Source organism: Corvus cornix, chromosome 6, assembly GCF_000738735.6.
Source record: "Corvus cornix cornix isolate S_Up_H32 chromosome 6, ASM73873v5, whole genome shotgun sequence".
NCBI lineage: Eukaryota > Metazoa > Chordata > Aves > Passeriformes > Corvidae > Corvus > Corvus cornix.
In genome coordinates, this window is record NC_046336.1 from 11,940,420 (window position 1) to 11,954,916 (window position 14,497).

The 14,497-nt window shown below is 47.2% G+C and overlaps 1 protein-coding gene across 1 annotated transcript in view; it reads left to right on the top strand.

The window, feature by feature from the left end:
* Positions 1-1,148: 1,148 nt before the first annotated feature.
* SH3PXD2A (SH3 and PX domains 2A) overlaps positions 1,149-14,497 on the top strand; it is a 253,922-nt gene continuing 240,573 nt past the window's right edge. The window contains exon 1 of the mRNA XM_039553504.1: positions 1,149-1,360. Within this exon, the coding sequence (XP_039409438.1) occupies positions 1,289-1,360 (72 nt within the window). The 5' untranslated portion in view covers positions 1,149-1,288. The remainder of the gene's footprint in view (positions 1,361-14,497) is intronic.

Here is a 14,497-nt window from a genome sequence, read left to right on the forward strand (position 1 = left end):
GGCTGCTCCTGCCTTTTTTTTTTTCCTTTTCCTTAAGCTGCCTGTGGAAACCTGCTATGGTTTGAACGCAGCCACTTTTTAATGCCAGCCTTCTGGCCCAAATACCTAAGGCTTGGTGACTCTGGTGTCTGTCTCATGATTGTTGTTTCAGGGCCAGTAACATTGTAAAAGTTCTGATTCAGAAATTGTGCCTAGAGCACGTCAAAGGAAATCACATTGAGATGGACTGTTCTGACTGTAAATGAAGAAGCTTATTTCGTCAGGAGCTGGTCCTCTTTGCACTCCTGGGCTGGCAGGTCTTGAGCTGTCAGCAGCACTCTGGAATCTTACTGGAAAATCTACACGGGATGCTATTCAAGAGACTTCAGAGGAAGGAGGGATCTTAGTAACTTCAGTTAATTTGGTGAATAGCTAATGAATATCAAGAAACAAGCTGAGGGCTGGAAGATCACACTGAAGTTCCCATTTCTTACATAATTTTAAAATAATCATATTCAAAGTAATGACGCAATATTGAAAAGGAACAAAAACCACCTGAAATTTCTGGGGCAAACTCTTCTTGGAGTGGGACTGAGGAAGATGATTCCCATTTACCTGTGCATGTATATACAAAAAACCAAAACAGGTTTATAGTTCTAGAAGCCCTCATAACAGAGGGTCTGTGCAACCTTCATCCAGCTCTGACCCCTGTGTGTTCCCGCGGGACAGGGCAGTGGGGACCTTCCCAAGCGGTGGCCGGCCTTGAGCTCCCAGCTGGAGCCCGGTGGGAGCGGGCTCGGCCCTTCACTCGCGGGTTTCCGGCGTGACCTTGGCCGGCCGCTCGGGGAGGGTGTTTCGGACCCTTTCTGCAGCGACGGAGCGCCCTGGGGCATCCCGCGCTCCCCCTGCCCCGGGCCGCCCCTTCCCCCGGGCTCTCCTCGAGGCCGGGCCGCGGTACCCCGGCAGAGAGCAGGGGCCGCCCGCCATCTCCGGCACACGGGGGCGGTGGCTCCCGGCCCGCCGGAGCCCCCCGGGGCCGCCCGGGGGCGGAGCCGCCGGCCCGGCCCGGCCCGGCCCGGCCCCTCCCGCCGCCGCTGCCGTCGCCGCAGTGGCCGCGCAGCCCCGGGGCAGCGGGCAGGGAGCGGAGCGGGGGCTGGGCTGCAGGGAGCCGCCGCCGCGGCAGGGGCGGAGCCGGCACCGGGGCATCATCCTCCCTTGCCTGTCTCCCTGCCGCCCGGCCGGCATCGCGCGGCGGAGGGTGCTGCCAGCGCCGGCAGGGAGCGGCGGAGCCGCGCCGGGGTGCGCGAAGATGCTGTCCTACAGCGTGCTGGACGCCAACGTGGTGGACGTGGAGAAGCGCAGGAACCCCTCGAAGCACTACGTGAGTGCCGGCGGGGCCCGGCGAGGCGCGGGGGTGCGCACGTGTGCGGGGGGGCCGGGCCGGGCGCGGAGCGGTGTCCGGAGCCTTGTCCGGAGCGGTGTCCGGAGCCTTGTCCGGAGCCGTGTCCAGAGCCGTCCCTCGCCTGCCCAGAGACGCCGGCCCCAGGTGAGGCGCCCGCGGGGCTCCCCGCGGCCTCTTGCTGTGGAGGTGCGGCTCTTCTTCCTCACCGTCTTTCACCTCGTTTGGTTCTTGGCTCGTTTTAATGTTACCATTCTGAAGTTTCCTTCCCCTCGGAACGTGGATCTTCCCTTCTTTCTCACAAGTCCCGGCGCAGGATGGGGCAGTGTTGTCCCCATCCTGGCTGGGGTGCTCGGTGGGGAGCGGAGCAAGGCTCGGCTGCTGGCGGGATCGGGGAGCCGGCGGTGCTTAGCGCATCTTTGCTCCTTCTCACCCCTAAGTTAGATTCAGACCTTTTTTGAGGGGGCAGCTGGTGTGCATGGTTACCAAGGCAGACTCAGCGTTTGGATCTCTTTTATCTCTCTTTCACCTTCCTTTCACACCTTACTGCCAATAGCACAGCATTAGAGGAGAGTTTTTAACAATCTTCCCGGACTCCTGTGTTGCAGCCTGTCATGTGGAGGTGTCTTTGCCTGAAGGAGTTTGCAGCATAGTCAGTAGCTTTTCCCTCTCCACATTAGTAGAGAAGTATCTTTTCTTCTCTCTGGCTTCCTGGGTTTTAGTTGCACCAAATCCTTTAACTGTTTCTCAAGATACAACATGTATTTTAAAACACAGAAAGTTGCATTTTGTCTATAGAGAAGGTAGATCTTCCAGCTTTGGGAAGGAAAAGCCTGAGGGGGTGTTGCGTCTGGTGTGAAATTGCTCTGAGTATACTGTGTTTCCTGGCATTGTGTGTCTGCCAGATTTCTCCAGAGCTGATCAGCAGCTGAATGGATTGTTGAAACGATAAGGCCAAAGATTGGACTTAAACCTTTATATTAGTATTGCATATCACTGAGCTTTTTTTCTCTGAGGCTTAAACCGTAATCCAGTTTAAGGCTAGAGGGCACTATGTTGCTGGGAGATGCAGACTTGTAAAGCTGAAACTCTTGTCTACCATGGAATTAAGCATCTTGTGCCCAATTCGTAGGAGTGGAAGTTTTAGGTCTTATGTCCTCTCAGGTTGCAGCTGAGCCTGTGCATTCAGTCTATTACGCACTCACTGCCTCCAGGTGGGAAAGGCTTCTTTAGTTTTTGCCGACGCCGCTGCAGGGTGTTATCTCACATGAAAGGTGGTGGCAATTCAGCATCAGAGAAGTACATCTGCCAAGCACCAAAATACACAAAAGAACTGGTAACAATGCCTTCCAAGAGGTTCCAATTTCTTCCAGTCTCTTGGATTGCCAAGCGAAATTGACACTGTTCGTTTCTTGTTTGCCGGAAAATGACCAGAAAACAAGGATTTAAACCCTGTGTTTACAGGGTTTGAAAGAAAATATTTCCTGTGTTTACCTGTAGAAACACATCTTTTTCCTTGATGATCATTGTCATTGCATTTTAATAAACAGGAACCTAGACTATTCCAAGAAGGTCTCTGTAATGCTTCTAGTGGCAAATTTGTTTCTTTCCCTTCACCCTTCTCACTGTACACCTTTACTAATAATGTCTTCTGTACAACAGCTCCACACCTCCATGTGTCCAGTTCTCGGCCAAAATCCCACAAACTAAATGGTTTGTTTGGGTGACTAGTGGTGTGTCTGCCTTTTCTCCCACTTGGTTTCCATTTGAGGCTGTATAGTTTTCAGCACAATTGGATCATCTGGCTTTGGCTGGAGTAACTCACTGAGGGTGAACCCGTGCTTTCGAAGAATTTAATTCCCTGGGTGTGACCCACTGATTGCTGTTACTTTGGTTCTGTGCTCTTTTTTTAACATGAAACAACTATTTCCTTCTAAGATTAATATAAGCATCACTTAGGATTTAGCTCTCTCCATTGCCTGTGGATAGTTTGGAGAGTGCAAAGCTTTATGCTCTTTGCCCTATGTGGCTTTAAAATATCAAAAAGCTTTTCTATCTCCAGCATCCATAAATGTCTTCATGCCAAGCCTTCAGGCCATGCAAACGTGCCTTGGCACCACAGTAACGATGTGTTTCTCTGGTGGATGGTGACCTAAGTATTGCAGGTGTTTTAACAAGACTATCTCTCCTTTTAATTGTGATCTTTCAGGACCATAGTGGAACCTGGAGAGATGAAGGCACACCTTAGGCATTCTGAGCACATGGAGAGGGCTAAATGTGAGTAGCACATAAGCCCCTGCACTGCTTGGCTTAGCTGCCAGGAATCATTGCCTGGAGCAGGTGTCTTTCATGACATGAGCACAGCTTTTGTGGCCTTGACTCAAGAAAGTTAAAGAAAGAAGACCTCTTTACATATCCTCTGCTATGATCCCGTGTGTGTGAAACTTCTGAAGAGTTTAATACCTCACTGGAAGTTGAATAGGGCTCTGCCTGTGGGAATAGATTAAAATCTTGGCTCCAGTGCTACTTGATAGGAACCCAGCCAGCTCTCTGCCCTCTTCTGGGAAATCCTTGCTAGGGAAGGAGTCTGCAGTACTTCCCTCTGCTTCCCTGTCAGCGACTGGGTAGCACAACACCACCTGGCTGGCTGGGGGCCCTGGCTGGCGGCATGTGAAAGGGTAAACAGAAGGTTGGATCAATAACCACATGCCTCTTGTATGGTATATCCCCAACACGAGCTACTGCTGCTCTTAGAGCATTGACTTTCCAAATTGATTTCCTATTTCCCCATACTGATGATCTTTTAAAAATTGATTTGCACTTGATAATACTTTAAAAATGTTAAATCTCCATGCTTTCCCCCTTCCCTTTTCTTTTAACAAGAACAATGTCAGGAAGGTCAAGTCTGGGTTTGTTGGAAAGACCCCTGATGCAAGAGGGCTCACACATTGGCTGAGCAGTGCTGCAGTGAAGCTGGGTGGATTAGGACAGTGCAGTTAATGGTTGAAGGTGCCAGTTAATCATTCTGAAGAGAAAAAGCTGGTAACAAAATCCAAATCCGTTTTCCAGCCCCTGCTAAGCATTAAAGAGTCTGAAGCTCTCTCTTCTCAATTGATGAGGTTTGATCTGTTTATGGGGTAGCTTCTCTGGCTTTTGGTCTGAAACTGTGATTGTCTGAACTAAGCATGAAATGATCCCAAACCAGAAGTGCATTATGTATTTAAAAGGATCCACTGTTGATGCTTGCCTCCTTTAGCTATCCATCGTGGAGCTTAAAGAAGACACCTCCCCTCCCCTCTCTCTGCTCCCAGGTTATCTTTAGGCAGATAGCTTACCCTTTACCCAAATGTCTGGCTCCTTTACCAGCCCGGAAGGGAGCCTCTGCCTACCAGATGTGCTTGATCTTGCTCCCAGGGAGATGAGATTGGGTTAGCACCTTCACCTGTTCACTGCTTTGCAGACCTGGGAGACGGTAAACATTCATTAGAAGCCAGATGAACAGGCTCCCCCACCCCGCTCTCTTACCACTTGCTTTTCTGCTGAGGACTGAGCAGTTACTGATGTGCATTATCTCACCAGACGTTTATATGCTTGAGGTCATTTCTGAGGTCTCTTAAGTGTGCCTGTGTTATCCCAAGGGCAGAGATGGATACATCAATAGAGATTTTCTCTTTCAGCACTGATCTACTCCTGTTGCAGTTGGGCTTTGTGTGTTTTTCAACTTTATCCAGCATAGAAGTAAGGTAAAACGCTCTTGGCTTACAAGTGGCTGCTCTGTCTCCTTCCAGGTAGACTGAGGTGCATTGCTGATTTCAGTCATCTGAGATGCCTGTATACTGTCCCAGTTCCTCCCCAGGGCAATTGTTTCCTAATGCCACCTTTGAATGCCTCGAGATCTCTTGTAGGAATCTCTCTGCTGCATGGATATGGTTGCTAACCTCCTTGGGGTACTGGCATTGCTGACTTTTAAGGGATTGAGTTCTGCTGTGCAGGGTTTCAGCACTGCTCCCAGGAGAATGTGAGTGTGCTTGTCACAAATGACCTGTTGTAAAATGTCAGCGTGCTTTGAAGAAAAATCTTGTACTGCTTGGGGTCAAGCTCTGCTCCTTGTCTCTTGGCTGCTCCTGCTTTTACTGCTCAGACTTGAGCAACTCCGATGCAATCAGGCACCTTCATGGCTTTATTCTTTGTTGCAAGCTGCTGGTTTTACTGTGGCCAGCACTGATGGGGAGAGTCTGGACATGGCTTAGTGGTAAGGATCTTTGTTCTTGTGTTAGTATGCCTGGGAGAAGGAATTGCTGCCTTGGGAGAAGGAGCTGCATTCCCCCTGCTTGGCTCATCAAATGAGTTGTTCAGTGCAACTTGAGGCTGCTTCAACGCAGTCAGGGAGCCCAGTAGATCAAGGAGCATTCCCAGTTCTTTCTTCCAGCAGAGCTTTGGGCTGGTAACATTCAGCCAAGAGATAGTGGTATCTAAATTCAACAGTTTGCTAAGCAAGTGGCTGTCTCCAGCCTTTGGAATAGATTATCTATCAATAAAGAGACAAGGTGGTTGTCCCGATTTGTGGTGGTCAGAGCAGGATGAAATAATCAGGAGGCTTTATGTCCCAGCAGGCTGCCTGCACTGGCTCCCCTGTGGTTGAGTGTGCTGGGAGGGCAGCCAAATGAAAGCTCAGGGCAAAGCTTTTAGCAAGTCCATGAGCTGGGGGCAACAGCTCCACAAGCCTCCAAGTTCCATTTTAAAAACGATGAAGATGCTGCTATTGACTTTCACTGGGACTTGGTTGCCAGGGAGATGATGTCCTAAGAGACAGCACAAATGCTTTTGGCTGCTGACAGCTGCAAGTGACCTCTGGCTTCACGAGAGCCCTGCCTGGGGTCAGTGTGTGGGTGCTGGAGCCCACTGGTGCAATACAGCTTGATGGGTTGTAGTCAAAATTACACCAGTCTCACTGCTTTTGAGTTAAAAGGGAGAGGAACTGAGACGCCAAATCATGGAGAGAGGTGAACAGACATCCTAAGGAAGCAATTGTTGGAATAGGAAAGGGAGCCCAGACTTCCTGCATCCCAGAGCAGCTTGTCTGTGCATCTCACCCACACCGCCGGCCCTTAGAGACCCAGCTCCAAGGCATTGCCTCCTCCCGTCCCTGCAGGGTAGGATACATGCTGGTACCCTCACTGGGAACATGAGGCAAGAAGTTAAGTGGTTGACGCAAAGCCATCCATGAAGTGTGTGGCAGCATTTTGTGTTATTTTCTTTGGCTTTCAAAGCAGTCTTGCAATTATCTGACAAAAAGTACACAGTCTGAAAAAATACTGTTCTCTTATTCAATCATTGTCTTCCTCAAAACCCATTTCCCATTTTATATGGATTAAACAGGAAGAGGGATTCAATGTGACCCTACCTGAGGCAGGAGGTGACGTACAAGCTCTCTAATTTAGTCATTTGGGAGGAAGCAGCTGGACCTTCTAATGTGAAATGGTTTTCTTTTTTTTGATCTTCGTTTTTCATGCTGTATCCTCTTAATCTGTGCCTCCTCACGCAAAGGGAACTGGTCCCCAGAAACCACAGGGAAGAGCAGGATCATGAGAGGGGCTGACAGCACCGTGTGGTGTGTGACATTGTGAGGCTGGATGCTTTCATGTAGCCAGAGCAGACACCTTCTCGCCTGGAGCGTGCTGTGTAAATATTGCATGGAGAAGGCAGAGAGCAGCACAGTAGCATACTGTTTGAAATTGGTGGTGTCTGCTGTTTAATCAGGTAGTGTCAAAGCCAAATACAGTCAAGTTGATGGAAAAAACCCTCCCAGTAACTTTCCTGGGCTTTGGTTCACACCTCTAGAGAGGCTTTATTGAAACTTTTACTGAGAAGTTTGTAATTACTAAGTTTTTTAATAGAATGCATTTTCCTTTGTCTTTACTTTAAACGCAAAAATTCAGTCTCCAGGATCTGTTTGTTATTCTCTTTTGGGCAGGGACATCATCGCTTTTTGGGGGGGGGGGTAAAACAAAAGGAAACCAGGTGATTTTCTTCACCTCAAAGGATTTTAAAGTGGAATATCTTTCAGCTTAGTCAGAGCCTTCCCACTTCAGTGTTCTCACTCTTTGCTCTACCTTTGAGATAAATATACAGTAATAATACCAATTTACTCCTTCAAGCTCACATTCACTAGATGTCAGTTATATGGTATTCTCATTGTATGTATTTATAAATATGAGACGAGGGTTGGAATGCATGAGAGCATTTATTACAAAGCAAGGAGGCTTTTGCACTAAAGCATGTGCAGACAGACCTGAAAGATGGTGTCTGCACTGGGCTGTCAGGGACAGGTGATGACACACAGGGACAGGCAGGTGGGAGCAGTGAGACAATCTCGACCAGCTGAGCAGGTGATTGTCATGGCATAGTGGTAACCCAGGCTGCTGTCCGGTGAGCATTTAGGCCTTATTGCAAAAAATGGGCATGAGGAAGGATAATAACCTTTAGATTGCCCTGGGGTGAAGGTAGAGCAAAGAACTACTCTATGCATTGTAGTACTTGTAAGTGCTTAAGTGTGGTAATGGTGTTAATTGGTCCTCTCATGCTTTTTGATTTTGACAAAGCTGCTTCTTATTCCAGTTTTTGGAAGAGGAGCTCAATGTGTAGGTAACCAACCAAGTCCTTGGACTGGAATCATTCTGCTTTTGTGGGCAGAATACACATCCCCAGATTTGTGTCTCCATCAGAGTATCACATGTTGCACTGGTTTGCTGCAGTGTATTTCTAATTGGTCTTAGTAGACACTGACTGCTCTGGGTGTACCATGGCTTCACAACAAGGCTGTAATTCTGTATTATTATAATGCAACTTCTTCAGTTTGTGAGAGTTGACTCATTGGACAGAATAAAATATTCATAGTCTCTAAGTGTCCATAAATGTGTGTGTGGTCCCACACATGCTGTGTTTGAAACCTGACTGGCAATAATAATGTTTTGATACGTTGCTGGCACTGTTTCTCTCACCAGTGGGGCGTGTTTTATTTTTCCTATAAACCACGCTGGCTAAACGCAGGGATGCACTGGGCTCTGATGCTCTCAGTAGTCAGCAGCGTGGTTTTATAGGCTTGATGCAAACTTGTTTACAAGGAAAACACCCCAATCTCTGTTCATAGGGAGAAACATGCCAAATCTCTACTGACCAGAGCTGTGTTTAAACAGGAGCTCCACACCGCCATTCCGTCTCCTTTACTGCAATCTTCCAAGCTGCCCCAGAAATACTGGAAGCGTGGTTCTCCGCTGTCCAGGGCATGCCTATAAAGGCAAACTTTAACACATGAAGTTCATAAATCACCCAGAAAGGTTTGAACAAACGTCCAGTATGATACACACAGGACATTGTGCAGTGTGGTAGAAGAGCCTTTAACCAGTGTGGCCTTTAGGCTCTCTGGATCTCAGTGAGCTCTGCTGCAAAGCCAACAGGATTTACTCACTTTATAAAAAGTGTAAAGATGCAGGTGTTACCTCAGGGCTGACTGCTGGCATCAGTTTTGAAACCCCCAAGTTTGGGTCGTCTTCCTCTCCTGGCAGGGCCACCCCTGGGAGCAGAGGTTGCGGGATGGCCAAGGTCAGGTTGTCATCCGGAAACGGGAGCGAGGCCATTGCTTCCCTGGCGGTGCTCAGCCGACACGGGAGTGAATGGGATGACATAAGAGCTACATTCCCCTCTGAGGAAACACACATCTAGGATGCCAGCCGTGCTTGTCAACTCTGAGCCTGTTCCTCATGGTCGTTCCTCCCTGTCTTGGAGCCCTGGGGTCTGTGGAAGTACTTGAGGTGAAGCATGGAGTATGGTCTTTCTGGGAGTAGTCCTTGGCAGCAGGCTGCTGGCTGCTGCTGTCTGACCTCTCTCTGGTGTCTCCATATCACCTGTCAGGAAAGCTCCCTGGCACAGGTGGAATCTTCTTGCCAAGCTTTCTTGTACCCTCGGGGGCTTGATGCAACTGAGAACATCTCAATTACTGCTTTCCTAACTCTTGTGAAAATGAGATTTCTAATTGCTCCCTCAGCATCCTGTGAGATTTTCCTACTCTTTGACTAAGGTTATCTATTATTTATGCATTAATTCATGCATGTATTTTTTGTGCCTAGAAGGTTATTCCTCATTTTCCCCTCTCCGGAAGGTGCAAGCCTGCCAGTAAACCCCTCTGACCCCAAGCAAAATACTTTGAAAATCAGTTTTAAGTGTTTTTCAATTCCCATGCCCTACAAGTGCTTTGCTGCTCTGTCTCTGAGCTCAGTATATTTACTTTGCTTGAAAATTTGATGCTCTGACACCTGCCTCATCTTGAGCAGCCTGAGCTGAGGGATGGTTTTTCCTGGGACGGATGCTAGAAGAGGCAGCTGAGCTGAGCTCCTGGTCTTTAGCAAAATCAGGGCAGCTGGCACAGCCCCTGCTAGTGCCTAAGTGGGGGGCCTGCAGTTTCCCAGAGCTATCGCTCCAGCAACTTTCACTGGCATTAAAATCACTTAGAATTTAAAAACAAACAAACAAGGATATGTGAAGTATTTTTCTGGAAGAAAGCCATGGAGAGCAGATTAAGTGCATGTCCCGCCCCCCATCTCCCAGACATGTCCCAGGAAGACAGTTCAGCATTTTCCCAAGTGGAATTAAAACAGGCTCTGGAGCTGGCTTCTGGGATCGCACAGAGGAAAGCCAGCAATAGGAAGCTCTGTGTGTGTGTTTTATAAATATATCTGTATCAGGTGAAACTGTCTAGAATCCCTGAAGCAGCACTTGTGGTAATACCCCTTTTTATCAATAAAAAGGCTGCTGATTTTCTGTTAATAACAAGATATTGTTAGAGAAGAATAAAAAATTACTTGTTCTAGAGGAACATCCATGCTGGTTTTCCACGTACCAGAAGGTAGCGTGTACCTTGTGCATTTTACAAGTCCTGGATGTCCTTAACAAGTTCTTTTTTTTTTTTCCCTGAATTCAGATAAGTTTTCGTCTAACCTTTCAGCAAAAAGTGTTTTATAAAGACAACCCAGGATGTTTTACTCAAAAGGAATCTAGTGCAATAGCCAGCCTCTGGAATACTCTCACTTGAAGCATATGGAAGAGTGTTTTGGCTGTTATTGCTCAAGAAGAAATTTTCTGTTTAAACTTTTGCTGCTGTCTTTGTGATTGTAGCAGTCTGTGTCAAAACTCTGGACTGTTTTGGAGAAGCAGCTTTCCACCTGTTTCTGAGCTGGGCAGCTGTAGCTTGCATTTTGTCTTTTAATACAGACACCCCCAGAATAAATAGTTCCATTTAAACTAAAAATATTATCAGTGAATTTTCCATGGGTAACAATTGGAGATTGCAGGTGTGGTCTGTGCAGGAGAGTCCATCTGTCTGTCCTTAAACCTCCCTCTGTCCTCGTGCTGTAAGGACCAGTGGCCTTTTGAACAGCAATGGCAATTTGCTGGTGGCACTAGAGGGTGACTGTGGACGGGTGTGTGAGGCACTGCTGTCTTGGAGGGATCTCCTGTTTTGAAAGAACTCGGGTTCTGGCCCAGGGGAGTGGGGTTTGAGGACTCACAGCTGGGGTTGGGAGCAAGGCACTGCTGCTCAGCCCCTTGGCTTCCCTGCTGATGGTGTTGGCCAGACTGCTTGGCTGTGGTGGTGCTGGTTTTCCACCACCCTTTCAGCTGTGAGTGAGATTACATCTGCATGCCCTGGTGTTGGCCAGAATAACCATTGGGGTTGTTGTTTTACAGAATTCTTCTCGTTACATTGGGGGAGTGAGCAGGTGTTCAGTAGGGATTGGGGTTTTGGTGTGAGGTCTTTGTCTGTCTGTGCACACAGGTGCTTTGCTTTGTTTTCACTTCTGATTGCTCTGCATTGGAGCAAGAGGAGGGCATGGTCAAAGAAACGAGGTGGAAAGCAGAAGTTTGCAATTGGTTCCATTAGAGCTGATGCCACAGTCCTGGCCAGACCCTAAGAATACTCTTTTATTGTTCCATTTTTTCCCCCTTCTTCTGGCAAGCTCTAACACTGCCCACAGCATGGGGTTATTTCCCATTGTCTTAATTCAGGAGTTTTAGGTGCTCTGCCAAATGCAGTAGGGCTAGATTGAAGAGCATCTTGTGGGCAATCACCAGATCCTTCCTCTGGGATTGGAGGGTCTCTGGAAGCTCTGAGAGCATAGCACTAATGTTTTTACCTTCTCTGAGGAAAGGTGACCCAACACTTTCCCTGTGTGCCAAGGGCTTTTGGGGCTCTGCCCATCATGTTATCCCGACAGTGATTCTGAGTCATCAGGGACCTGATTCATCTGATAAGAGTGAGATTGTTCTCTGCCAGGCACTGGTATTTATGGGGTTCCAGGTATCCTTTGCTGGCATCTTGTGTGGAGCTAAAACTTCTTGACTGTGTGTGAGAGGCGTTACCTGGGTTATGATAAAGACTTTGACTCAGATGGGGTGAGGGTGCAACTGGCCATGTGATTTGGCTCACAGGTGATTTGAAAAGATCCTAAGGAGTCAAATGAAGAAAGGATGTCCACTGTTTGTATTTGTAGAAAGAGAGAGACTTTAGTTAGTACTAGCAAAGGACTGACAGTCCAGACCTGATCAAATGTGTGTTTTATCTGCCAGCAGCCTGTCCTGCCTGGCCCTTTATCAACCTTCTGCATCTGATTAACATGAGCAGTAGAAGATCTGGGTCAAACTTCTATTGCTGAAAGGCCGATATGTTCCCTACTGCACGTTGTGGCAGAAAGGGTTAAACAGAAGGCGGTGGTGGCTTCAGGCAGTAGCGCTGCAGTAAATGCTGAGGTGACATGGGAACGCTCTTCAGCTGACGTCCTTGTGAGCCTCTCAGTGACATCAAACTCCTGGACCATTTCCAGTCGAGTCTGGCCTTGCCCCAGTGACAATAGATGTTAATCTGTTGGCTTGTCAAAAAAACGTGTTAGTGGTTTTTTTACAGATCCATTTCCAACCCTCAGATTTCCCTGCTAGTAAACACAGCGTTATGTCATTGTTGTACCAGGAGCCAAGCACCAAAGCCAACTGTGCAGTGCTGTCATCAGCAAATGTCCATTGACTTTGGGGCTTTATCTGAGTTCCCAGGCTCTTTTTTCCCACTGTTGTCCGTGTTCTGATCTCTGTGTCCATCAAAAACCTATGATGCTTTATGGGAAACGTGTAGGGTCTAGCAGTTGTGGGTAGCCTTTCCAATGTATTTGTGTCAGATGGGGCTCCTGTACCTGTTTAGAAAAAATGCCTTGGTTTGTAAACCCTGATCTTCTGGTTACATTAGCCAAGACAAACTCTTGGATCCGACGTGTTAAACAAGGTGAAGGGTTTTGCAGCCCAGCCTTGCTTCTAGTTGATAAAATATTAGCCAAGTCATAGCCACAGGCAAGGTCCTGCCCATGTCAGATCCTGTTTGTTTCAAAACACAATAGCTGAGTTCCTACTAAAAAGAGTGGTTGTCAAATTGCTAACATTATAAATTAACTTCCATAGCTTTCAGAAACAACACTCACCACTGATCAAATAAAACCACTTATAATATTCTTGTAACTCTTGTTCCTTGTTTTGCTTCTAGACTTACTTCCAGCTGTTTCTGTGAAGGATATGAAAGAAAAGATTTGTAAAGTTACCTTCAGTGGTCAGGATCTAATCTGCTAAAAACAGACAAACCTCCCATCCCTACCTCTGCTTGGTCTTTCCGGGGCTGGGAACACTCCAATTTTTCTCATACCAAACCTGTCTGAAATCATATCCTGCTGAAGCGTAGAAGCAGAGGAAAGAGGAGAGAGAGATGCTCATCTGAATGCAAAGCACAAAGTTTTCTGATACAGGCATGGGTAGATGATGAATGGGTTCAGGCTCTTGACAATAGTGAGGAATTACAGCATTCTTGAGTACAAGGTGGAATAAAATTAAATTTTATTTATGTAATTAGGTTTTTAACACCTTGTTGATAAGTGATACTAAGACTGAAAGGACAAGTGGTTCAAACAAAAATTGACAGATTTCTGGGGTAAAGACTGCTATTAAACACAGCAGTCAAGTCATGTGTTTGGGTCAGAAAGTCTGTTACCTGCCAGCTGCTTAAGACTAAGCACATTGAGTTCTCTGTGCTGCAGAGACCATCTACGTTTTATATAATAATAATTCTATTATTATTATATAATATTTTATGTATCTACTTGTTTTAATAATTCCATTAAAAACAGAATGCTGAGCTTAGATACAGCTTCATTCTGCCCAGCCTGTGTCTTCTGATGCTTTCCTGGGTGTCCCTTAGGTGTATGGCAGTAGCTCAGGCTGCTGAGCCTTGCTGTATGTTGTTCCTAGCAGTGAGAGCTGTTTAGTGTCCACCAGATGAAGTCAGGAAGCACAGTGCATGCTGTGAGGAAGTGACTCTCCCACTTCCAGCTCCCTCCCCTGCTCCATACACTTCTTTTTGGATCCCATCACATCTATGGGCCAGTGTTGCCCATCTGGGCAGATCGCTTTCTGTTTCCCAGCCTTGGGTCAAGTGGCAGTTTATTTTGTCAGATACCATGTCTGGTACTACTATTAATATGTATTCAGGCTTTGTACTTATCTAGTGCCTTTCATCCAAGGGTCCCCCAACACTCTGTACATCAGCACCTCTTTGCAAGGTAGGCAGATCAGACAGGGAGAGCATTGTGTCTGCAGCAGTATGTCTGTCTCCTGCAGAAGTGCCTTCTCAGAGCTGTCATGAGACTAGTGGATAATATGGGCTGATGGAAAAAAGTGTGTCTTTTATGGCTGAAAGTACTGAGTGGGTCACGGAACTGTAGAACACAGACCTGGGACAGATCTAGGTCATTAATGCTGTACAAGCATATTGCATTCCCACATAAGAACCTTCAGGGTGGTTGGGTTGGCTTGATTGGAAGCTTCAAATTTCTTCTGATGGTTAAATGACTTCCAGTGCAGACCTTTTATTATTCACAAGCCTCCTGTTCTCACACCAGTTTTGTCATTTTGCGTAAACAGGTTTCTTCATCCTGTTTGATTCAACCTCCTGATTCGCTTCTCTCCACTACTTTGTACAGAATATTCATGTTCCTTCTTAGCCTTCATTCTGCTGAGCTGCTCTGGCCTCCACCC